This window comes from Anas acuta, chromosome 29, assembly GCF_963932015.1.
Source record: "Anas acuta chromosome 29, bAnaAcu1.1, whole genome shotgun sequence".
In the NCBI taxonomy this organism is placed as follows: domain Eukaryota; kingdom Metazoa; phylum Chordata; class Aves; order Anseriformes; family Anatidae; genus Anas; species Anas acuta.
The window spans coordinates 3,336,767-3,360,531 of NC_089007.1; the positions used below are offsets into that span (position 1 = coordinate 3,336,767).

Here is a 23,765-nt window from a genome sequence, read left to right on the forward strand (position 1 = left end):
CCCCAACAAGGAATTGTTGCCCCTCGAGCTCTGGGACAATGGCTTTCTTTCTGTCTGCCTCTATTTAAAGAGAAGAGAGCCGTTCCCTCCTGTGGTCCAGGGACCGGGGCCAGAGGCTGGGATTGTTTTCTGCACGCGCTCGGTTTCCTGCAGCTGGCAGCGCTCCCTCGCAGAGCAAGAAAGAAACCAGCCCGAAGGCGAGCGGGGCCGCTGTTCCGCGAGAGCGGGCTCACTCGGGGTCTGCATTGCCAACGGCCTCGGGGCTGCTGGAAAATTCTGCTGGTTCCTTATTTAAAAAGCAAGCCAGGCTTCCTCAGCGTGCCCTCGCACGGGGCGCACGATCATTTTCTGGATTTCAACCTTTTTTTTTCTTTTCTCCTATTTACAGGGTTAGTCTTTTTCTTTCTTTTCATTTTATATACATATATATTTAAAATAAAAGATGAGGCCTCATTCATAATGAAATTGCAATCACCCCTGGGGCCCGCTGCATGTCCTAGCACTGCTTCTGCCTCTCCCATCTATGCGCCATCAATCTGTGGATTACTTCATATTTTGAGAGGATTTGTGCAGAGAAAAATTGCAGGGGGTGGGGAGAACCCTCCCAAAGGTATTCCAGGAGTTGCTTTAGGATTAAAAAAACCTCCCTAACATGACCCATGATGTTTTGGTTGGCAGCAAACCCCATTCCCCTTGATGCAGAAAGGGTGCTGGGTGTTATCCTCATCTTTGGTGCCTTAAAACAGCTCCCCGGGGCAATGTGTGAGGTGCGAGAGCTGCTTTTTTACAGGATGATGCTTTAAAAGCACCCAGGGGTGCAAGGAGGAGGAGGAAGGTTTGCCAAGCCAGCAATGTAAAAAGCAAAGCTCCGACCTCCCGTGGGCCCTTGTGAAAAAATTCCCCAAAATAAAATGCACGGAAAGCTCTTGGGGGGAAAGGGGGGAGAATAAAGGTAATAAATAAGATGCTGACTTTTTTTTTCCTTTTTCCTTTTTTTTTTTTCCTCCTGGCAGGCTACATGTAGAAATAGAGAAATTATTTTTGTTTCAGAGAAACTGAAATATAATATATTTATTTTCTTGTAAGAGATGATCTAGTTTGGAAATGCTCAGTGTTGTAAATAAAATGGGGAGGAAAAGAAAATATCTGACCAAATCTGTGTTATTTGCCAGTTCAAAGTTTTGATTTTTTTTTTTGTTAAGAATTTGATTTACATATGGCTTATTCTGTGAAACTTGAACACCATCAATCTGTGTCGCTGTCTCGTGGTTCCTGTCTGCAAATCGTGGCTGTCGATTGACGTCTTTCACCCGTCACAGCGCTGTTTGCCTTGGTTTTTCTGTTGCTCATTGAACATAATGGGAAAATAATCCAATAAAAGTCTCGTTTGTCTCACTGTGCCACTCCCGTGTCTTTTGAAGGGCTGTGTTGCTGACAGAGGAATTGCAGGTGTTTTTTGGAGATTTTTACAGGTGTCTTGGAGGTGATGGGGGAGTGAGCAGTGCTGATTTTAGGGAAATTTGTGTCCCTTGGAGCTTGGTCATGAACCAGCTGATTGGGGAAAGATTTGAATTTTTTTTTTTTATTTTTTTTTTTTGAGCAATGTCACTTATATCCCTTGATCTGTAGCAAAAAACAAACAAACAAAAACAAAAAACCAAGCAGTTTCTCCTCCCTGGGAGGATTTTTTGGTACCATTTTCCATAGAAATGGAGCAGAATGGTTCTAGTTGTCTTTTGTATAGTCATTCATTTATTTTTAATTGTGTCCTACAACACCCCATCTGGCACAGGTCTGTGCAGGATGGGCTCCTCATGGGGTCAAGCAGGTGTATCCTGTTTGCTCTTTTACCTAAATCTCAAAGAATTTGGAGAAAAATGGGAAAACCTGAGCTGAACTGGAACTCAGAGCCTGGTTGCCTCAAAGCCCCCCAGCCAGCAGTATGTGGGATCCCCATGGGGTGCTTGAACGGGCTGGAGACATCAGAAAACAGTTTTAGCAAGGGTTTTATTGCAAGCTGGGGAAAGCTGCAGGACCTGCAGCGCTGCAGAAAGAGGTACAGAAAAAACACAGGTGGGGAAGAGGTTGGAAGGGAAAGCTGAGCGGCAGTGGTGGTGGGTGCAGGCTCCTGGGAGGTGGCTGGGAAACGAAGCACAGGCTGACGCTGCTGGGAAGCCTTGGTTTGCTGCTTAATTGTACCTTTAAAAAAGGGGAAAGAAGCAATGAACACTGAAGACCTTCACAAAACAGAAATGAGTTTATGAATGCTGAAAAAGCGTTGGCAATTTTCTCATTTGGCAAAGGACCACTTTGCTCTGGTGAAGCATTTATAATATCCCCTGCAAATGCAGGTCCCCCCCATGTTAAATCAGAAATGAAGCAAAAATGTCAGAACAGAGCACCATGAGAACAACACTGCCTCTGTCTGTCATAAACTTTTTAAGACCCTGCCCCAAAACAGCTTCACTTTCCTTACTTCATTGTGTAGAAATGCTGGAAAATCCACGTGAGACAGCAAAAAGGAAAGGTAGGTTCAGGAAGCGGCACTTTGCTGCCTTTGCCCCAACCCCATCTGGTCTATGTAATCTGAAATTACTCTCTTTATGCAGTTTGAGATGACTTACGCTGCTGGCAGGACAGTGGCCGGGAAGGGGATGCTGTGGGGCTCTTCTTTCAGGTACCTCTTCGTGGAGCTGCCGAAAATAAGACACCGCCGTGGTACCCGCTGCAGACATTGCCCTACGCAGCCCTGCATGGGCTCAAGGGTAGGCAGAGCTGTGGTCAGCGCCTCGCCTGCCCCATGGCACGTGGCCAAAGCCAACAAGGATGTTTTCAATAAGAATGAGCCAGGGATGATTTCATAATGTGCTTTTTTTTTCCCTTTGGATATATGATGAATGAGGGTATATAGCCAGAAACCCAAATTTAAAATATGGGCATCTGCAGGAATGGCAAGAGAAAATGTAGAAAACATCTAAAACTGTGCATCAGTTTGCATCAGGGAGGGTATTTCCCAGCACCATCCCACTCTCCCGGCCCCTCTACCTGTAGCGCTTGGTGTTGATGAGCCAGTGCACGAAGTCCTTGGCCTTCATCTTGTCCAGGTAGCGAGTGAAGTCGCTGGTGAAGGTGCCTTCTGAGTGCCGCTTGGTGTTGGACGGGAAGCCGTGGGCGCTCTGGGGTTTGTACGAGTGCCATCTGCTCGGGAGGGAAGGATGGGGGGAAAGATGGGTGAAAACACAGGGTTTGATGCATATAAAATAGCTGGGTTCCTGTGCCCTCTTTGTGCAGGGGCTGCAAAATACCATAGCAGGAAACAGAGGAACCCAGGGTGGAGGTGGGCTCAGCACCGTGCCCACAGCATCGCCGCGTCCTGGGTCTCTGCTCCTTGCAATGTCCAGCAAATCTGCCTTAGCTAATAGCTCTTGACACAAGCTGTCTTTGGCCTTCGGGGGCCCAATGCCCCCTATAAGTGGGGAGGAAAGCAGCAGTCAGGCTTGCTCCCTGTGCTGCCGACACAACCCCTGGGTCTGGGCACCGTGAAATCCCTGGGGGACACGGCAATGTCCCTGCGTGGGCTGGCAGAGTGCTAGGAGGGAGCTTGTCCAGACTAATATGAAAGAATCAGGCACATTTTAATTGCAAGGCTGCCCCTGAGCCGGGAACGCTCACATCTCAGCCGGCAGCAGAGCTGAGCTGCTCCGACAGCCGCTGCCTGCGCCCTCGGCCACCTCCGCTGACACCCGTACCTGGATGCGTTGGCCAGGTCCTTGAGACCCATCTGCCACCCTGCCGGGATCAGCACGGCAAACACCAGCCCGGAGAGGTACAGCCAGCGGATGATCTTCATTTGCCTTCCTGGAAGTCAAGATGGAAAAGTCTTGGGTTGCAATTACCGTTGATCCCCCCCCAGATCCTTGCAGCGTAGCAGGAGGTGGGTGCAGCACGACACAGCCTCCTTTCCAGGTGCGTCGGCAGCATTTTGGTGGGTGCATGTGGAAAATCCCATCGTTATCTACCCGTACGGTGTTACCCAGTCATAGGCACACAGCCACAGGACTGGGTTTGAGTAACCCAACGACATCCCTCATTGCAATAAACTTTACCGTGAGCCTCCCCTTTCTATCCAGCAGCAATATTTCTATCTCACGCGTATCACCACAATACTGCAGAACTTTCCTGGCCATTATCTGCTCAGAAAAGCTGCTTTCAGAAGAGTTGGCTAATTAGAGTTTTACATTTCCTATCTCGGCTGGATGGCTTAGCAGTTAAGGGAGTAAAATGCTACCCCCCCCCCCCCCCCCCCCAACCCTTGTTTGCAGAAAATTAGGCTTTTGGTTTATCATCAAGCACTTTCGTTACTCTGCTTTAATTTCTTTGTAGATTGGTAGAAAAGAAGGGAGGGAAAGGCACTTACCTTCCGCAGGGACAACCGTTCCCCTAAAAGCAAGATCCTATTTTCCTCCTTCAAGCTGGTTGTGGCTAAACTCTACTCCTTACCGGTGCTTTTAAGCTTGTTAGCAGGATGCTAAAAGCTGACAGGTAGGTCACCGGTACTCCTCTTTTTAGTTGGATGGGTCATTATGAATCATTACAGGATTTTTTAAGAGGGGCTGTTGCAAAAAATATAGTTGTTGCCATATTTTTCAGCTTACGCCTTTAGGGAGGAGGTGGATTTTTTTGTCATTGCTCTTTCTCTTATCTTTTATTTTTTTCACTGCTTGGACCACAGGAGTGACCCGTTGGTTTCCTCCTTTCAGGTGAGCTGCCCCCCTCACTGCCACAGCACATCTTGCACAGAGAGATGATTTCTGTGCCTGCAGGGCTGCCCTTCCAAACACCTTTGGTATGAGTTAAAAACATAAAAAAAAAAAAAAAAAAAGGAAAAAAAAAAGCACAGAAGCACTTGCTGCTGTCTTCTGCAGGGTAAAACTCAGGCTTACAGCTCAGCTTATAAGGTGGACAGACACCACTTTCCAACCAAGCCTAGTTTTGCCCCCTGGGACCAAATCTGAATTGGTGATCAGTGTCATTTCATCAGTTTGGGGGTGACTGGAAGCACTATGGGCAGCTGTGGATCTGGGTCAGCGTTTTATCCCATGGGACATCCAGGCTCAGACCAGAAACGGGGAACATCTGCAACTCGTCAGGCCAAGGACAATAGTTTTGCAGGGGCGTCTCCTGGGAACTGGGCTCGTCTTTTTTAAATCCCCAATTCCAGCCATAGAAAAAAGGCTGGAAAACAGCAGAAGCGATGGAGACCCCAAAGAACTGGAGCTGGTCCCAGAGGAGAGGCGTGCTTGGTGCTGACAGCTCCCTACGGACACAGAGCAAAGCCCTGAGCTCCCTGGGGATGCCGGGAGGTTGGACGAGGTTTTTAGGGCTGCTTGGCTGGAGGATTGATGGCAGACTGCAATTCTGCATGGTTTGGAGACACTGGGGGAGCTCTTAGCATAAGGAATTCTGCAGTTCAGTGCCTGGGGGGCCAAATATGCACTTCTAACAGGTTTAGAGTCAATGGGCAGAGAACAGAAAGCCTTAAGGAAGCGGGGCTGTGCTTCTCCCTCGCCCAGCACCAGCCACCAGAAGAGACGAGGGCTCTAATCCATGATTTCTCCACCATTTGCTGTTCTCTCTGCCTGGGACCTTTCTTGTCGTGGTTGGGTAATTATTATTATTCTACCAAAGAAATTTCTGTAATTATTGTCACTTCCAAAATGCGACTGGTGTTCGGGGACACTCATCTTGAAGAGGCTTTTAATTAGGGCCAGCAATGGCCTCATGAGAAAGCCTGACATCAGAGGAGGAAGGTAGGAGATTAATTAGCTCAACCTTCAGAGGAGAGGTCCAGATCTCCCACCCATCACTGGAACGGAATATTTATTAACACTACCAAATTAGCTCCTGGTGACACTGTTTGCAATGTCCCCCCAGCCTGGAAGGCACACGAACTCTCTGCAGCAGCGCAGGGTTCGGGAGGAGAGAAATTCAGCTCAGCCAGGGCAATGCTCCTGTGCTGCTTCTCACTTTTCTTAATAGTGGCTCCCAGTGTCAGAGTGGGATGGGGAAGTGTCATATCAGACTCCTTCTCTGCTACTCGGGGTGATTTTCACTGTCCCTTTGGTGACTTTTTTGGGCCTTTTGTGACAGTTTTCTCTTTCCAAGTGTCTTTGCACCTGGGCTGAGCTGCTGGTGGCTCTCCCGTGCTGGGGGATGGCACTGTGAGAGCTTGAACCCGGTGCTTTCAAATACGTGCACAGATCTGGATTTTGTGCTGGTTTAGGGCTTGGAGAGGATTTTATGGGCAGCAGGTGGCAGCCTTTGTCTGCCTGCCCTTTGCCTGTCCTTCCTCTGCCTCCCCATGGCTTAGGGGATCCCAGAGCGCTCAGTCTGTCCTGCTTGGTGCACCTACCCTGCAAGGACTGAAGTGATGGGAAAACTCCTGCACCATGCTCCATGTTCCCGTTTTACCAGCGTTTAGATAAATTCATCCATGCTCCATCCATCCTCTGATGAAGGGCATTTCCCCGTTAGGTCCCCCCGGGACCAGGCGTGTGGCCATTCTGCCCTCCTGCCTCCAGCTTTGGTATCTGCAAGCACCGGGAGAGGTAAGAGTTGCCAGGCTGATCCGATGGTGACAGTGTGACTTGGCCATCCAGGGCTGTCCAAAATCAGGCTGGAAACAAGATGCATTGAGGTTTAAAACTGTCCTTAAAATACAGCAAAGACCCGTGGAGCCTCATGCTGTCACCAGCCAGCTCCTGCCCTGGGGCTCAGTTTCCCTGCCTGGTGCAATGGGGTCACGATGGCATCCCCAGCTGCCCCCCTGCACAGGCTTGAAGGCACCTTAGACACAACAAACTGCTCTGATATTCTCACCCTGTAGCCGCAGGCACAATCAAACCAGGTGATGGTTAATTTTGGAGGGATTTACTGTGATTAAGAAGGAATAAAGGCTTTGACTTCACCTTCCTGGATCCTCTGCAAAGAGCCCTGTCATATCCCACAGCTCCACAGGGTGCATTTCGGGTCCCACCCTGCTCCGGAGAGCAGGGGATGGGAAACCAACCCCCTGTGCACACCTCCCAGCCCCACGACACAGAGCCCAGTGCCCCATGAATCAGCTCCCCATGCTCTCACTGTCCCCATTGCTGCAGGTGCTGGTGGCCTCCTCCCTCCCCGGTCACAATTAAATGCAATCTTATACCTGTGTGTCAGAGCTTGCTACTGCCAAGGCATAACTGAGCAAAGAAAGACCTTCTTGGGTCAGTGGTTTTGCCTGAAACATCTCCTTCAGGGTGACGCTGAGTGCACGGTTTCAGTTTCAGCCTCTTTTGGATTTTTTCCTGTGTTTTCCTTCGCAGGTATTCTTTAACAGCAAAAGGAGGTCCATTAAAAAAGATACTCTGTGTTCCCAGAGAGGTTTTTGGCAACTCCTAAGGATGCTGGCTGATTTTCCTACCTTTTTTTCCCCTTTATGCATGTTTTTTGAGGCAGAAACCACTCTCTGCCTTTGATGATGCAGAGTTGAGGGTCCTCAGCCTCCCCCTTGGGGACCTCCACTGCCAGGGAAGCAGAGGTGGGGCTGAGCTGGGTGATGTGCAGGCTGTGATGAGCTCGCCTGGATCCATGAGCCCTTAGGAACGGTGGTCAATGCCATGCAGCCCATCCCCAAACCATGTCCAGACTGCATCTACCCCGTGGTGGATCTCTGTTTTGGCTGAATCTGTCACTGTCCTCCCTTCAGTGCTAAAAGAATGGAAGGAAAATGGGTGAGATCCAGGGCAAACTTCCCATATGGGAAACTAGTGGGGAACTGCTGGCAAAACACATCAGGGCCATTGGGGAGCTGACATTTGGGACTGGGACACGCTGTGGGCGTCCCGTAGCGCTGACACTTCCCGTTCATGCATCCTTCTCATCAGCAGGAGGTGCTGGTTACTGGGGACCATGTGAAGCCCAGGTCAGAGGCTTTCGCTGAAAACCCAGCAATCAGCAGGAGGGGCAAGATGCAGGACACTTGGCTGAGCCCTTGATGCCTCTAAATCCTGGTGCTCAGCGCCTCCAAGGCCTTCAGCCTGCCAGCCTGGTGGCTCCCCTGCTCTCTGCGGGCCCTCAGCATGATGCTCTGCAGTGACAGGTGGGTGCTTCCCTCTTGCTTTTGGAGGAAAGAGATTGCTGTCAGCTGTGCTAATAGGTTGTGGTGAGCAGGCTTGGTCCCTCAGGGCACCCTGGCCCAGCACCAAGTGGTTGCTGCCTCATTCTGGGGCCCCATGGGAGCTGAGCTGGGGCAGTTCTGGGCAGGCAGAACCGTGAGTGTGTGGGGAAATGCCCATGGGACTGGGTGCTCCTGTGGCTGTAAAAAGGTTTGGCTCGCTGCCTCGGTGGTTATGTGTCTGCAGCCTGCCAAAATCCCAATTTAGTCCTGGGGATTCTTATTTAATTCCACTTCATTATCAGAGACAGAGATGGTGGTTAATGGCTTTGATATGTGGAAAACTTTGACAGGTTTTTCTTATCTGCTTTCTGGTTGTGCCTGTAACATTATCAAAATCTTGCATAAACTAACGAGACAAGTTTACCTTTGTGCACTGGCTAAAAAGTCCTCTGTGGAGTCTGGAACACATGTGGCAGAGGTTTTAATTTCACCTTCTTGATCTCTGTGGGCCCCTAACAGGCTTCTGTGAGATTAAATAACCCTTGTGTCTTTAGATTTGCAAAAATCTTGCCTACCAGAGACCTCCTTTGGCTCTTGCAGTGGCTTTTAGTTTGGCAGCCATCTCTGGTGGCCAGCTGATGAAACCTGATCTTGCCATAAATCAAAACTCCTTCGCATTCAAATGCAACAATTAACTCTGGGTGTGTAGGTGCAATTAGATGACAAATTATGCCTCAAGATTCACTTGCTTGTTTAGATAGGGAAGCTGTGTTTGCTCAGCCGGGGATGTTTGGCTATGTCTTTCAATCTACCCCAGGGGACACAGAGTGATAAACTCCGGGAGTTGCATCCTGCTCCAGCTGCACAATTCAGACCCTTTGGCCTCAGCTCCTTGCCCCAGAGACTGAAGTTTTGTCTGCTTGCTTGCACCAAGTGTCAATGCTGTTCTCAAATAACCCAGCTGAGCCCTCCTTTCTCCACGATGTTAGGGCAAAATTTATTCTTGCTATGCTCAAGCCTTGCACAGGAGGATTTGAGTCCCTCTGAAGGGATGCAGCGGTAGCCTTCAGACCTGCAGCTCCCATGCCTATGTAGAAACCTTCTTAGAAATCGTGGGTACCTCTTCTGGCCAATTTGGTCTGTTGGAGACAGCAGGGCTGGTGCTAAATAAATGTGACACAAGCTGAAGCCCAGCAGCTAATCGGCTGCTGGATGTTGCTCCTGGCGATGCTGGTGCCAAGGGAAGTCTCATTCACAGGCAGTCCCTGAGCACGCCTGGATGTGGGCTGGTGAGCTCTGCGGTGGGGAAGAGCCTTGTTAATTAAAGCAAACCACATTGCTGTGCTTGAACCGGAGTTTGCCTTGCTGAGATGCAGTGGTTGCTGGAGCCAAGATGCGATCTTAGATGCATTGTTCTTTCCACGTAGAAGAGTATTTGGGAGCTGGGTGGTACAGAAAGGAGGAGTAAACTTGAGCACAGGGATGCTGCCTGCAGAGAGGCAGAGCTGAGCTGTGCTGTTAGCGAGGTTCAGCTGTGGCTTTTAGCTCAAAATCCAAACAAAATCATAAAACAGACAATGGGGCAAAACCAAGGACAAAGACGTATGGAAAACAAGCCTGCTGATGTCACTAGTGCTAATAGGTGCATATTTACACACCACACTTAAAAGGGAGCCTTTAACTGCTGATTAACTGTTCTTACAGGATTTCTTTATGAAACACCCCACAAATATTTTTTTATGCCCTTGGAACAAAGCGAGCTGATAGCATTTATATCCTTTTCCTCTCCAATGGCGATTAGCACTGATTAAAGATACCATAATTCCTATGAACTCTGAGCTTTACGCAGGGAGAGCAATGGCTGTTGATGTGGGAAAGCAATCGGCACTTTGGATAACTGGATTAAAAAGTAATGACTTCTAAAACAGCCGAGAAAAGGCTGGTTTGCTCCAGCTGACATTGCTTTGGCAGGAAAAGGGCTGCCCCAGCACCAAATTAATACAGCTCTAGGGATGGGGGAAAACTCCCGGCTGTTAAAAACGGAAAGAATTATTGGGGAAGGGGAATTTATTTGTTTTGTTTATGGCCTTTTTAAAAGGCAAACTGTGTAGGACGTTTTGAGTTTGTTCTCGTCCATTATTTTTTTTTTTTCTTGAGTCTGCACAAGAGGGCATTATACAAACCTGCAGCTGCACCTTGCTTGTGGGCAAAAGAGCTCTGGCTGGCTTGCCAAATAGGATTAATGTCAAGCCAGCAGAGAAGGGCCTGTATGCTGGAGGACACATGCCAGAGGCTTTATTTGGTTTGTTAGTGGTTATTTTTTGGGGTGGCTTCTGAGCTGAGCTGGTTCCCAGCCCTCATATGCAGCCCTGCAGTTTTGCTGCATGAGAAGGGTCCCTGAGGACTCGTCCCTTGTTCCTGCACCATCCCAAAGCACTGTGCTGGTTGTAGGCTGAGACCAGGCACTGATGTTGGCAACCTTTTGCTTTGCAGTAAACCAGCCCAAATTCTGAGCGTGCATCTCTCCTGGACAGGAGCTTGGACACTGCAGAGGCCTCCAAGGGGCTGTGGTTTAACAAAGATGTGTTTAATTCCCTTCTTATTTGCTAAGTCCTCGCATCCTTGTTGCTCTCAACAGCTGTGCCTGGGAAACCCTTCTGGCTCCGGAGCTGACCTTTCCCAACAAAGCTGCCTTTGTCAGGCAGCCCTCTGGGCTGCAGGCTTTTTTATTTTCACTTCTTTACTTTATTACTCTTTTTTTAATGTCACCACCACCCAGAAACACAAGGACCCATTATATGAACCGTGGCTGGACTTTGCTTGTTTGCAAGAGGGAGATTAGGAACAAATGGGCAGCGGTGGGCTGTATCCTGGAAAGCGGAGGCCAAAGGTTTGAGTAAGAGGAAGCTTGGCAGTGGAAAGGCAGCCCTGATCCAGCCGGCACTGAGCCTGTGCTCTCCGCATGCCGGGGTGAGGAAGCCTTGCTTTCACATGGGGTGCCCTGCCTAGGCTTTGGGGTGGAAGCAAGAGGGTTTTTCCATGGGGTGCACCTGTTTTGGGGAGGGTTTCCAGGTCCTCTTTCTCTTTTCCCTGGTGCATCCCAGCAGAGGGCAGCAGGAGGTGCCCTGGGCACCCATTGCTCTCCCATGGGTGCTGCTTCAGAGCACCTGTGCCTGGTGCTGGGGTGAGCTGAGCCCCATCCCCTTCAGGTCCCCAGCCTTGGGGCACCTGCAAATAGTTTCGAGCTCTGCTGGGCTTTGCAGAGGCAGTTTGGGGCTGTAAGAGGGTGCTGGAGGGAGCTGAGACCCCATGAAGCTCTCTTTGGATCCTGCCTGGTCTCTGGATGTCTCCTCCTGATCTTTTCTTTAACTGCATGCTTTCTCAGTGCTCATCTTCTCCTGTATTTCCAGTATCAGCGCTGCATCTTCCCTGTTCTGGCCATGCACCCGTTGGGATTTTGTGTGCTGCAGACTTGCTGGGAGCAACAAAGGCCAAGCAGGGCTCTGATGGCTTCACATGAACCTGACCCAACGTGCTCATTCAGTGCTGGTCAACCCCAAACCATCCCTGATAAGTGCCCAGAAACCAAAATACAAATTATGGCACCCGGTATTCAGGCGGAGGCTGCTTTACCGAGCCAGGGTGATGCCTGTTGACAACAGGAAGGGTGGCTGTCTGCCCCTGACGTCCATGTGAGCTGTTTCCTGGCTCGTACCGAAATGGCGCTGCAGCGGCTGTAGGCTGGGCAGAGGCTGAGTAGGAGGGGGAGGACTTGGAGCTTGTGTTTAAGAGGAGATGGGTGCTGGCACAGGCAGTGCCATGACTAATGCCAGCACCCATGCCAGCCTTTGCCATGTCTCTGTGCTGAGAGCTCACCTTTACCGGTGGTGTTTCTGCACATCAGCCGCATGCGATGCACTGGGAACTTTTTTTGTTGTTGTTGATTTATTTGCAAGCCTTGGGCAGAGTCATGCACAGGGAGAGGATGTCTCTGTGTTGGCTTTTTGGTGGCTCACGGAGATCCTGAATTGACTCCTGGATGCTTGGTGCTCCGCAGCAAAGTGGTAGCAATCCTCCTGGAGGGGACATCTGCCGTCCCTTGCCACACGGACCTGCTGGTGTCAGTCTGTTGCAATACTGCTGCATTGCTGTGCCATTCTGTGTGTTGTTATTCTGGATTTTTCATCTGTCATCCTCTTTTCAACAAGCAGGATTGGGCACTTGTTCTCTTTTTTTGTTGTTGTTTGTTTTTTTTTCTCCAAGTGAAAAAACAGCCTCGTGCTTTCTACGTGAAGTCAGAAACTGTGGCTTTAAGCAAAGCATCTAGAATTGCAAAATAATCCACCCTGCCACCAGTCCAGCAGGGATACACTCCCAATTAACACCACATTTTATCCCTTTTCACCTGGGCAATGTGTTGGAGAGAGCTGGGGCTGGCCCCTTGCAGGTGCCTCTTTGCAACCCACTGAAGAATTCTGTTTGAGATATTGCCTCTGGGTCTCGCTTTCTTCAAGCACCTGGTCCCTCCCCTGCCTCTACAACAGCCTGGCAACTTGTGTTTCAGGGGTGTAAAATGATTCACAGACAGCTGCTGGAGACCTTCCTTGCATAGACGGAAGGGCCTCTGATGCATATAAACATAAAAGGTTTCTGAGCTGTCACAACACGTGAAAATAGCTGGGTTTTTGCTCCCTGCCAGAAAAAAGTCGGAAATCTTGAAAATTGTGTGGTAATTACCTACCAGTGGAAGAGATACTTGACTTAAGGATGAGAAACAGCCTGCGTAATCTTCTTAGTGCAAAGAAATTGCTTATGGGTATATTCAGGAAATAACTGCATCCACTTCCACCACCACCACTCCCCCCACCCCTGATCTTTAATTACAGCAAATGGCACTGCAGGAATGGCACGCTGAGGTGCCTTAGCGTAACAGTTTTGCCTGACAATAAATATCTCATATATATATTTTTAAAAACAAGAAGCACAGATATAGCTGACTTTTTACCACGGTGTTGGATCTGTATGGCTGCAAGGAAACGCAGGCAGTAGTGTAGGTGTACAGGTTGGAGGTATGTGGAGATGCTGTTCCAGAAATTGAAATTCTTGTTTCTCAGTAGGACCTGGGAAAACAAGCATGTCACCTTGTGACTGTGTCCTCGGGTATGTACCACAGCCCAGTATTAGGCACTGTAGGTATATCCAGTTTCAAATGTGCAGGGATAATACCAGCCCTTTCTGCATCTGCTGAAATAAGGTTGTTTCCCACAAAGTGGCTATTTTTGCAAAGGGGTGTTGAAAACCTCGTGTTCTGCGGTAACAGGCCCATCAAAAATGGGGATGAAGAGCTGTGAGTGTTGAGAGGAAAAATCAAAATAAATACCCATTCTTTGTTTTAAAGCATTTCTGTTCCCATCCATGGGAACAGGCGGGAGGACCTCAGGGCTTCCCATCCTGGTGAAGGTGAGGTCACGGTGCTTGCAGGATGCATTAAATGCAACCTCTCTGCCCCATTAAATGCAACAGGGACCATTGGGAAGTCGGGCATGCAAGGGGCTTGTGCGGTGCAGGATGCTGGTGCTCAGCATGGGATGGTGCTGGCCCCAGTGGATGAATTCATCCCTGGCTTATCAGAGCCTTCCCCTGCCTACGAACTGGGGAAGGGTCTCAACAGGCAGCGCCCCCCTTCCCGCTGTCCCCAGCCCTGTGTGGGGCCATCCTGCTTGTGTTTTCTAGCCGTGCCCTGGCTGACTTTTGTGGTGACGCAAAGCTGCTGCTTCAGAATCCTCTGATTCATCCCCATGGAGGGCTCACACCCAGGCTGGGCTTCTTCTCCCTGTTGTTGATCACACTGCTGGGGCTGGGCCCCTTGGTGGGTGCTGGGCCCCCCTGTCCTCCCACCATGGGAAGGGGTGTGGGGTCTGCCAGAGCAGCCGTGGGTCCTTTCTCAGCATAAAGGTGGATGGGGTCAAAAAAGCAATGAGGGATGCCCAGGGACAGCCCCGGTGTGTTCAGTTTCCAGGGGTGCATCTGTAGGAGACTGGGATGAGGCTTTTGGGGATGCCAACCTGCTTCCATGGGCACTGGGTGCTTCCCCAGCCCCATGCTGAGCTCTGGGTCACTGCGGTTTTGCTTCCTAGCTCTGCCACCAATCTGTGTGACCCCAGCTAAGAGCTCTTCCACCTCCTCTGCTCCTTCTGCTTGTCAGCTGCCTCTTCTTTTGAGAACTTTGGGGTGGCAGAGGAAGACAAGGGGCTGCTGCTACCCAGGCTCCTCCGGTGCCATCGCCTGGATTGCAAAATGGCTTTGGCATGCTCAGACAGCTGGCACTGACCTACAGGTGACCTGTCTTACCACATTTGAGCTGTATCTGGTATTTGGGAGCATGCAGGAAAGCATCACCTTGGGCATCGGTGCTCGGGGGAAACCTCATTGCTGCAGCACGAGGAGGGGCAGTGCTGGTGGAGCTCTGCATGGGATTTAGGGAGCTGGCAGGAGGGACGGCCAGGACTGTGCCAGCTCAGTGCACCCATGTTGCAGTGAGCCCAGGATAGCCTGGGTGAGATGCTTTGGCAGAAGGTGGTGGCAGAACTGGAAGAGCAGGGCCACAGCAGAAGGTCAGGGTGAAGGTGTGGGTTTGGCACCTGGGATCGGTGCCACCGGCGAGGGGGCTGGGGAGCGTTGCGGGTCAGTTTTTGAGGGCACCTGTGGAACCTTGTGGGAGAACTGGTATGGCAGAAAGCCGTGCCTGAGTCAAACCGGCGAAGGAGGATTGCTCTGGGCTCCTCCCAGCTCGCACCCTCCTTGGGAGATGGGCTTCACAATGCCCTGCGCCTGGGCACCCCCTGCTCTCTCCCCACTCCAGCACCGGTGACTGTTCCTCCTTCTCTCTCAGGATTAAGGACTTTATCACCTTCCAAGCTGCCTTCTTCTCCCCTTTATCCACAGCAAGATAAGCGTAACCAAACCGGACCTCGGGACGTGCTTTCAGTGTCTGTGTGTCCAAGTCAGCTGCACTGACAATTCCCCCTTTGGGTCCTGCCCAGGACTGGCTTTCTTCCAGCAGGATCAGTGGGACTAATTTTAAGGTGTCACCTCTCCTGGCAACCTCTGCTTCAGCTCCAGTCCTTGGGAGATGCCCTCAAGGGAAAGCAGCCCTTGATGCCTGCTTCCCCTGTGGCAAATGTGGCCCTAGCCATCCGCTGATGCAGGATTTTGGGTTCAGCTGCCTGCTCTTTCCCTGGATCATTGAGATGGCTTTGCGTCCAGTTAAATCCATTTTTGCTCCTAAAAATTTGATACCTGAGTGAGATTGCACCCATGATGTGTTTTAAGTTTCCTTTATTCACAATAAATAACACACTATATTACAAAGAACTCACACAAAATCAAAAAAAAAAAAAATTGCATTCTTTCTGCAGCTGTGAATAAACAGGACCCACCAGCACCAGTTAATGCATGAAAGAGCATCTATGAGCAGAGTGGGTGGGGAGAAAAAGGGGGATTTTGCTGCACCCACCTGCCCAAAGTGATCATTCTTCTTTGCTGGTGTCTAAGTGGTGTTTCCATCCCTTGGGCCACCAAAGGCAGGGCTGAAATCCTGCGTGGGCCAAATGTGTGGTCTCAGGCATCTCTGAATTGTGCAAATATCACACCTAGAAGGGCATGGATGCAGCCGAGTGGGTGTGAAAGCACAACGGAGGGCTGCCCTGGGCTGAGACTCCTTCGCTGTGCTTAGCTGGCTGCAGTTAGGGTAGGAGAGCTTTTAGCACTCGTGCTCGTGTAGAGAGATTATATACACACACTGCAATGTTCTCTTCTTTCTTAGTCATGGATGGCCTTTGAGTTAGAAGACTTTTGCTTAAGAGTCTACTGTAGCTGGATGTGTTCATTCCTGGTTTTGGTGCACACACCATGTGTGGGGTGTCCTCCCCTCCTTCTGCTTGTTTTCCCCATCTGCTCCTACGGTGGGGTCAGCTCCATGGACTTCTTCCTCTCCTCCCTCTGCTCTTCCCATTCCTCCTCTGACTCGTAGGTGCCCTTGACGATGGCAACCCTGTCTGACATGTTCATGCAGTAGGGGACGAGGATGTAGAAGTACAGCAGAGCAGCCAAGCAAGCCCCAAGGATGGGCCCAACCCAGAACACCTAGAAAGCAACAGGGGAGAGGGTGAGAGGAGGTCTCAGAGGCTGGTGCCCCAGCTGCAGCCATCACACCAGCACCCCCCTGCTGCCCCACGTCTCCCAGCCCCCAGAGAGATGCGAATACCCCTTCCACTAGATTTCGTGGGTTGAAGTCCCCTCCACCTTTGCTTGGTGAAGAGGCCAAGCTCTGTGAGCGCAGAGCTCTGATGTGCTGGAGGGCTGGGGATGAGCTTGCAGGCAGTGCTGGGTGAGCAGAAAGCCCAGCCTGGGCTTTTCTGTGTGCTTTATTGACCTCAGGTGATGCCCTAGCTCAATGCTCTCCATCCTTTTCTCCTTGCACCTCATGGGGCTAATCTGATCCCTCCTCCCTGTGTTTGGGGGAACAACCTCCCTCCTGTTGACTTTGCAGGTCCAGGATGGGCTCTGAAACTCCCAGCGCCGTATTCCCATGGGAATTGCTGCCTGTTCCCCCTTGTCGCCCGTGTTTGGCCCCGGTGTCTCCCCAGCCAGCCCGTCCCAGCACGTAGCTGATGCTCACCCAGTGTGCAGAGCTGAACCTCCTCACAATGACTGCGGGCCCAAAGGACCTGGCTGGGTTCATGGAGCAGCCGGTGAAGTAGATCTGTTGGTGAGGAAAGGAGACGGGGTTAGAGGGTGTCATGTTGCTTAGGAAGCACGAGCAGCTTTGCAGAACTGGGGCCTGGAATGGCTGAAGTGGCCCTTGATGCCGTTTCTCTCACAGGGAGGCAGGGAGCCGCGCATCGCGGACAAACCCCTGTTGCTTCTAAGGTAGGTCCCTCTGGGACCGACTGTGTGAGGCAGTTCTGGGGAGCCCCATCCCGGTGGCAGTGCCTGCCCTGTCCTCCTGCCTGGACACTCACCCCCACCAAGTGGCCGACAGCGACGGAGAGGCCGATGGACAGCGCTGGGGAGCCCACGTTGCCGTTCCTGCGGTTGTCTGTGGACGCGAAGATGCACGCAGCCAGCTGGAAGGTGAGGATGATCTCCACCACAAGGGCCTGGCCTGGGGTTGTGTTGTTGTTGAGCTGTGAACCACCAAGAATGGCAATAATTAACCGTCCACAGGGCTTGGCAGCGTTGGGAGGGCTTTTTCTGGTGGATTTGGGATGGCAGAGCCATGCGTGTGAAGCCCCAGCAGGTCTGCCCATGCCCAGAGAGCAGGGCACGGAGCTTCCTGCTGCTCAGGCTCCCTGCTCCTTTCTCTGCAAGGGAAGAAATTCTTTCTCTCTGTTTAATTCCCCAAAGTCTTCCCCCTAACCCCCCTACCCCCCCCCAAGCCCCTTCTTTCCTTTGACAGTCCACATCTCTTCTCGTTTGCCTCTCACTGCAGCACTCAGAGCTTTTCCACCTGCACACTTTGTCCCTTTTTTCCTGCACTACTCTCCCCCTTGCTCACTGCAAACCAATTTATCCTGGCTCTTCCCCCCTCTGCTTTGTGGAGCACCTCCCCAGGAGGCTGGGGAGCAGCCGCTGCAGAGGGGCAGGGGAGGAAGGGTACAGGCTGGGGGGGACAACGGGGCACGTCATGGGGGTAAACTGGGCTGTTGCTGTCCCTGGGCCTCCCCAGCCTCTGGGGACTGTGTCAGGTGGACTCAACCTCATCAGGCATGGGAAGGACGAAGTGACCTAAGCTGTGGTGGCTTTTTTTTTTTTTTTTTTTTTTCACCTCAAGGTGACTGGTTTGGGACACGTAGCATGTGGCAGTAAGGCACCTTGCAGCACCTCATCCTAGCGATCAAACCCTCTGTAACGTGCCCGTGCTGCTCCGAGGGGTCCGGACCTGGGCTCAGGTGAAGCAGTAGCTCCACTGCTCCCATTTCAGCTGCTTTCCCAGCGCTGCCCCAAGGGTTTGAGACGTGCTCCCTGGCCTTGCTGCTCTTGGAGGGTCCCGCTGTCTCCCCTCCTCCTCCAAGAGCAGCCCCTGCCCCTCACAGCCCCTCTGTGCCCTCCCAGCCGTTTCTCCTTTTTCACCTTCTCCTGCTCCTCTCCCCACCCTCTTTCCATCCACAGCCATTTCCCAGCTCCCCAGTGGGCTTCTGCTGCCCCTGCCCATACTGGTTTGACTGGGCTCTGCTCTCTGCCCTCCCCCTCTGTCTCCCGGTGCAGCTCCTATCCTGACACTAATCTCCAGGTGGAGAGGCTGCAGTCAAGAACATCTCAATGGTGCTGGTGACTCACTGGGGCCCTTAGGATAAAGGAAGCACTTATTAAAGGAGAAAAACCCACGCCATTCATTACCCCACACAATAAACCTGTCATGTCAATACTCTGCTGGCTACATCGACGTTTGCTCCTATCTTGCTCCCGTCCCTCCGTGCACGCGGGACACCGTGCCAACACCAGCCATCCGTACGGATTTGGCCCTCCGGGTTGGTGCTCGTGCCAGCTGCTCGCTTACAAGGGAAGCAAAGCCTGCATGGGAGGTGATCATCACGGCGGATCACCTCCAGCTGGGGAGACTTACCGAATTGATGGCCAGGTTGCCGCGGGTGTTGGCTGGTGTCACGCCGTAGAGGATGCCAGCGCCGGCGATGGCCCCAGTCAGCTGGGCGATCACGTAGAAGAGCGTCCGGAGGAAGGAGATCTGGTTCCCGACGAAGAAGGCGATGGTCACCGCGGGGTTGATGTGGGCGCCGCTGATGTGGCCGAACGCCTGCACCAGTGTGCCGATGGCCAGGCCGAAGGCCAGCGAGATCTGCAGGATGCTGGGGAGGGCAGACGGCCACTTCAGGGCTGAGCCGAGGCCGATGAAGACGAAGATGAGCGTGGAGATGAACTCGACAAAGACGGATCGAGCAAAGGCCAAGGTTAATATTTCCCTCTTCATAGTGGGAGTGGGTAGAGGGCGGCCAGCAAGGAAGGAAGTTTAGGTTTCCTCTGTCTCCAGGCTCTTCTGTCTGCACCGAGTTGTAGGGCCATACCTATCTATATATGCAACAGCAGCAGGGAGCTGTGTTACAAGGCGGGGGGTGGAGCCAAGGAGTTAGCCAGGCCTCCCAAATTATCATGTGAAACTGGAAAAGTTTCCATCTGAAAATAACTTCGGAGCCTCTTGGTGAACCAGTGACTCAGATATTGGTGGCATTTCTTTCTCCTACCCTCCGCAAACAAAGAGCCCCTATAGGGTGTCTCTGTGGTCGTTAGATAACACGATTGCATAACGGCGCCGTGCTCCCTCCTCGGTGTTTCCCTTTTACTACCTCCCTCCCACCAGGTGCTGGGTGTTTTGTTAGCAGAGGTGTTCTTGTTATTCCCGTCCTCCATTTGCTTGCGGAGTGGAGGGCACTGGAGCTTTGCTTGGAAAGTCTCATTGCTGGTGTCAGGCTGGAGGAGCTCTCTTGGGGCAGGGCTCCGAACTTTGACAGGCAATTTAGATGGGGTGTCAAAACGTTAAACAAAGTTAAGCACCTGGAGCTGCTCCCAGGCTATCAAGATAGCTCAACGGCAAAAAACGAGTGGCTTGAGATCTTCCTGGGAGCTGGGCAGGGCTCAGGGGGCACTTTGCCAAGCTTGGGTTTCCTTGCAGTGTGCAGGTGGAGGCTGAATGGGATGGGGTGGCCCTGATAAAGGGGAGCAATCCCTGGCGAGCCTGGCTCCAAACGCCTTTGCTGCCTTTCTGCTTTGCTGCTCCTTCTGGAGCTTGATAAGCATCGGGTGTGGGTTTCACCACTGTTTGGGGGTGCTCCGTGCCCATCGCCAGGGAGGGTGCATCCTACCTCTGCCGTCTCGGGCCCCTTTCTTTTTGCTTTTCAAGCTCTTTCTCAATGAGGTCAAGGATTTTGCTCTTGGGAATGCCAGCACAAAGCCATAGACTTTGCATGGGCACAGGCCATGTTTGCATGTCTCCTTTCATGTTCCCGTGGTGCTGGCCTCCATCCTAAATCTGTCTGGCTGAAAATCCTTGGCTGGCAGCGAGCGGAGGTGGGAGGCTCTCAGTGCTCTGTGGCAGGGAACTGTTGGGCACTGAGGTTTTGGGGTGGAAAAGGCTCTGGTGACACTTAACAATGAATTCTTGATCCCTTTGCAGTTTTGTGCCAGGATTTATATTTGTTTCAAATGGGTTTGGGTGCCAGCTCTGCTCTCCTTGCTGGACTCCAGCTCGGCTGATTGTATATCGCCTTTCTCAAGCAACTCCGTTCTCTGTGCCTAATGCAGTGAGCTCAGGCCAGGATTATCCACAGCTGCCGTGTGCTTCTGCAGAAATAGTCGTGATCCAATGCTCAGTGAGCAAATCTCTTTGTGTAGGAGAGTGGTAAAATCATTTAAAATCCTCTTTAAATTTAAACCAAAATTAAAAATTTAACAAGTGCTAAAAAATTGTATTCACTGCTGCCTTCTGCTGGGTGCAGTCAGACTTACACATTTCCTGTAGCATTTGGGGTCAAAAGCTAGGAGGGATTCCCCTTCAGAGCAAGAAGAGGGGCACTCCTTCCTCCAGAGCCAAAAGTACACGAGTCCTTTTCCTCCAGCTGTACCCAAAGCCCTGAGCTCAGCACACAGACCCAGAGAGTCTCGAGGGACTGAGGATTCATTACAGTGTAATTCCTGACGATCATTTTCTCCCGGTTCTGCTGGTCCTGGGGAGATTGCCGAGTTAAAAACCAGATCTGTTATCCTAGAAACACCTGGTCCGTTGGCGTGTTTTGGTGAAAGTTTTGCAAGCTGGTTTTTCAAGATACCCTGGCCAGATTCCAGCCGGAGTAATTGCTTGCCACTTCCCTTCAAACCTGCCTGTAGTTCCTTCTGGATTAGATGCGCCTTGCTCCCATCCTCCAAACCCTTTCGTAACGTGGCTTTTCTTCCAAGGTGACTGCATTTGCAGGCTCCTCCACCTCACGCCTGGCTTTAACATCAACGGTGTTGAGCTGAAAGACACTCTGCTGGGATCCCAGCTGCGGATAATAACCTAGCCGGGCTCTGTCCGGAGAGAAAGTCCTCCGGCCCAACTAGAGGATGTAATCAAATAATGCTGAAAATGATGGGGAAAAACTTCCACGGAGAAGCAGGTTGTTTTTCTAACTATAGGTCTTCCGAAACGTATTTTCCCATGATAATTTGCTAGACTTTCTTCTCTGGGGCATTCCTGCTTGGCTTCTCTGATGTCTAACTATGCTGAGCAGTGGGAAGGCTCCTTCTCCTCTCACCGGCTGCATGTCCTCCAAGGAGCTTGTGCGAGCTGGAAGTGCCTTTGATGTGTCAAATATAATTGAATTGGGCAAGAAGGCATTGCGCAGGGCCCTGCTGACAGACGGACACCTACGTGGTAAGGTCATGCATACCTTACTTCTCCCCTAGGCTTTTGGAGGAAAGGAGACCAGGAGGATTTGGCGCTGTGAGGAGCTTCAGCCATTCCCTCCTCCTCTTCCTCTTCCTCCACCTCCTTCTCCTCCTCCTCCTCTTCCTCTTCATTGCTGGTATCAGCGAGCAAACATTGCAACCCCAGTCACCCCCTTCTACCACCCCATTGCACGGCTGCGTGGCTTGGTGGCACTTTGGGGACAGCTCGCTTGGAGGGGGACAGGGACCTGAGCCCCCCACTGGCTGAGGGTGTCTGGGCAGGAGGAAGGCAGCCAGTGCCTCATCCTCGCCTGGGGCCCTCCTGCAGCTTTGCCTCACCCACGGAGGCGTGTGTGTTATTAACTGAATACGTGTGCTGGTCCCTGTCGTCCCCAGTTTGCTGATTGCATTTTCTGAGCCCGCACAGCGCTGCTATTAATTTGTCATTTCCACTGCAGCCCAGATTTCTGATGAGTTCAACCCTGTGTCAGACTTCAAACCTGGTGGATTGGCTTGCAGGTGGATGAATTCAGATCACAAATGCTGCCGATATCCAGACTGGTCCAATTCTTGGTCTTGCCCTCTCACCTGGCTCTATACCTTAACCAAAGACCTTAAAACTGGCACAAGACAGTAACCAGAGACAGCTCCTGCTGGAATTTGGAATTAGTTGGGGTTGGATGGCTGGAGAAGAAAGTTTGGTTTAGTTTGTTTAAAAAGAAAGGGTGTTTCTTGCTGGCTGAGCTTTGGGAGTTTTCAGCAAGAAAAAAAGTGATCTGGACTGGGAATTTGATGTAGAGCAAGAGCTGGCAAACTTTCCCTTCCTCATCCTGGTCCTGGGGCTGCTGCTTGCCCTGGTGGGGTTAGGGTAAAGCCTCGCCGCTCTCTAGTGCTCCGGGATGTCTCTGCACAGGTGTTTCAGATGGGGCTTTCAAGGATTTCTCTAATCTAACCCATGATCTGTTAGTGCTTGCTTTAAAGGCAAGGGATTATTCTGCTGGCCTGAGGCAGATGGTACTTCCACCCTCATCTACCCCGGAGCAATGAGGTTTTTGCTTCCCTCAGTAACCTGATCCAGCTCCTTGGAGCAAAAAGCCCATGAGGTCGACTAAGCAACCAGCCACCACAGCTGGCTGTGGGAACCTTTGCCGTGGAGGTGTCTCTGTGGCAACTTTTGGGTTGTTTTCCCATGTTGAGCTGCATTCAGTTTGGGAAACCCTCTTGCACTCGCTGGGGCAGGCAGGTGGGATCGGGGATGGGGTTTAGGGGCCAGGTTTGGCCTCGAGGGTGTCCCCATGTCCCTTGCTGCCATCCCACTGTGTGGCAGCTGCCATTTTGGCTTGCAAAGCCAGTCCTGAAGCTGCCATCCAGCCCTTTTGCTGGTCGCTGACCTTGTAGCCCATGAGTCTGTAAACAGGGATGATGCCATTTAAATGCTGAATAGTGTTAATGCTTAATAACAACATTGCTCTGCTCTTCACTTAGAAATTACTTGGCAGTCTCTAAGGCATTCAAGTAAGTGGATGCAAACGCTTTGGGGCTGGCCTGCAATGGAAATGCCAGCATCCTTAATAATTAATTTGCATCATAATCATCATTAAATTGACACATGGGGATAATAATGTGTATCAGGGAAAGCAAAGCCCGATTAGAAAAGAGATCTGTACAAGATCACACAGCGAGAAAGCTGGGTTTGAAATTCTGGTGTCCTGATTTTCAGGTCTAGCCCTTTCCACCAAGGCCACCTGCATCAGCGACATTAAGAGGTTGCATTTCTGCTCATCTAGGTAAATACTTTGAATTCTTATGGGCCAGCAGCCATTCACCAGGATCCTCGGGGCTCAGACAGACCTGCCTTTGGGAAGTGGTTTTCTTCTTTAAATGTGTTTACTTTGGAAGTGTTGTCTTCACCCATGCTGTCTCTTTTTAGGATTGCAAGGAACACGCATGGTAATAAACACTGAAATGGTCTGGGGAGAGAGCTGACAGCAGGAAAGAAGTGTCACCTCTGCCTGGGCACGGGGATGTGAGACAGGCGGGATGGCATCCTGTAGTGTACACGCTGCTGGGATGGGGAGGCACAGGGCTGGCTGGAGAGTGCTGGGTTGGCACCGGGTCGCATTGTTGGGTGTAATGGGGGTGTAGTGGGTGGAGGCTGAGCTACATC

At 51.4% G+C, this 23,765-nt stretch overlaps 2 protein-coding genes and 1 long non-coding RNA gene across 3 annotated transcripts; 1 reads left to right on the forward strand and 2 right to left on the reverse strand.

Annotated features, from left to right (window-relative positions):
- Positions 1–1,950: 1,950 nt before the first annotated feature.
- LOC137845903 (exendin-3-like) lies at positions 1,951–5,342 on the reverse strand. Its single transcript, XM_068663424.1, has 5 exons — positions 4,418–5,342; positions 3,750–3,858; positions 3,046–3,198; positions 2,625–2,693; positions 1,951–2,199 (listed from the first exon to the last, which is right to left on the reverse strand). Exons 2-5 carry the CDS (start codon positions 3,848–3,850, stop codon positions 2,190–2,192), a joined length of 333 nt encoding a protein of 110 aa, XP_068519525.1. The 5' UTR covers positions 3,851–3,858; positions 4,418–5,342; the 3' UTR covers positions 1,951–2,189.
- Positions 5,343–8,739: 3,397 nt separating this feature from the next.
- Positions 8,740–15,300, forward strand: LOC137845904 (uncharacterized). Its single transcript, XR_011090316.1, has 2 exons — positions 8,740–11,128; positions 11,569–15,300. It is a non-coding gene; the product is annotated as an uncharacterized lncRNA (long non-coding RNA).
- A 150-nt stretch (positions 15,301–15,450) lies between these two features.
- Positions 15,451–19,148, reverse strand: AQP5 (aquaporin 5). Its single transcript, XM_068663423.1, has 4 exons — positions 18,786–19,148; positions 17,182–17,346; positions 16,839–16,922; positions 15,451–16,303 (listed from the first exon to the last, which is right to left on the reverse strand). Exons 1-4 carry the CDS (start codon positions 19,146–19,148, stop codon positions 16,118–16,120), a joined length of 798 nt encoding a protein of 265 aa, XP_068519524.1. The 3' UTR covers positions 15,451–16,117.
- Positions 19,149–23,765: the final 4,617 nt, after the last annotated feature.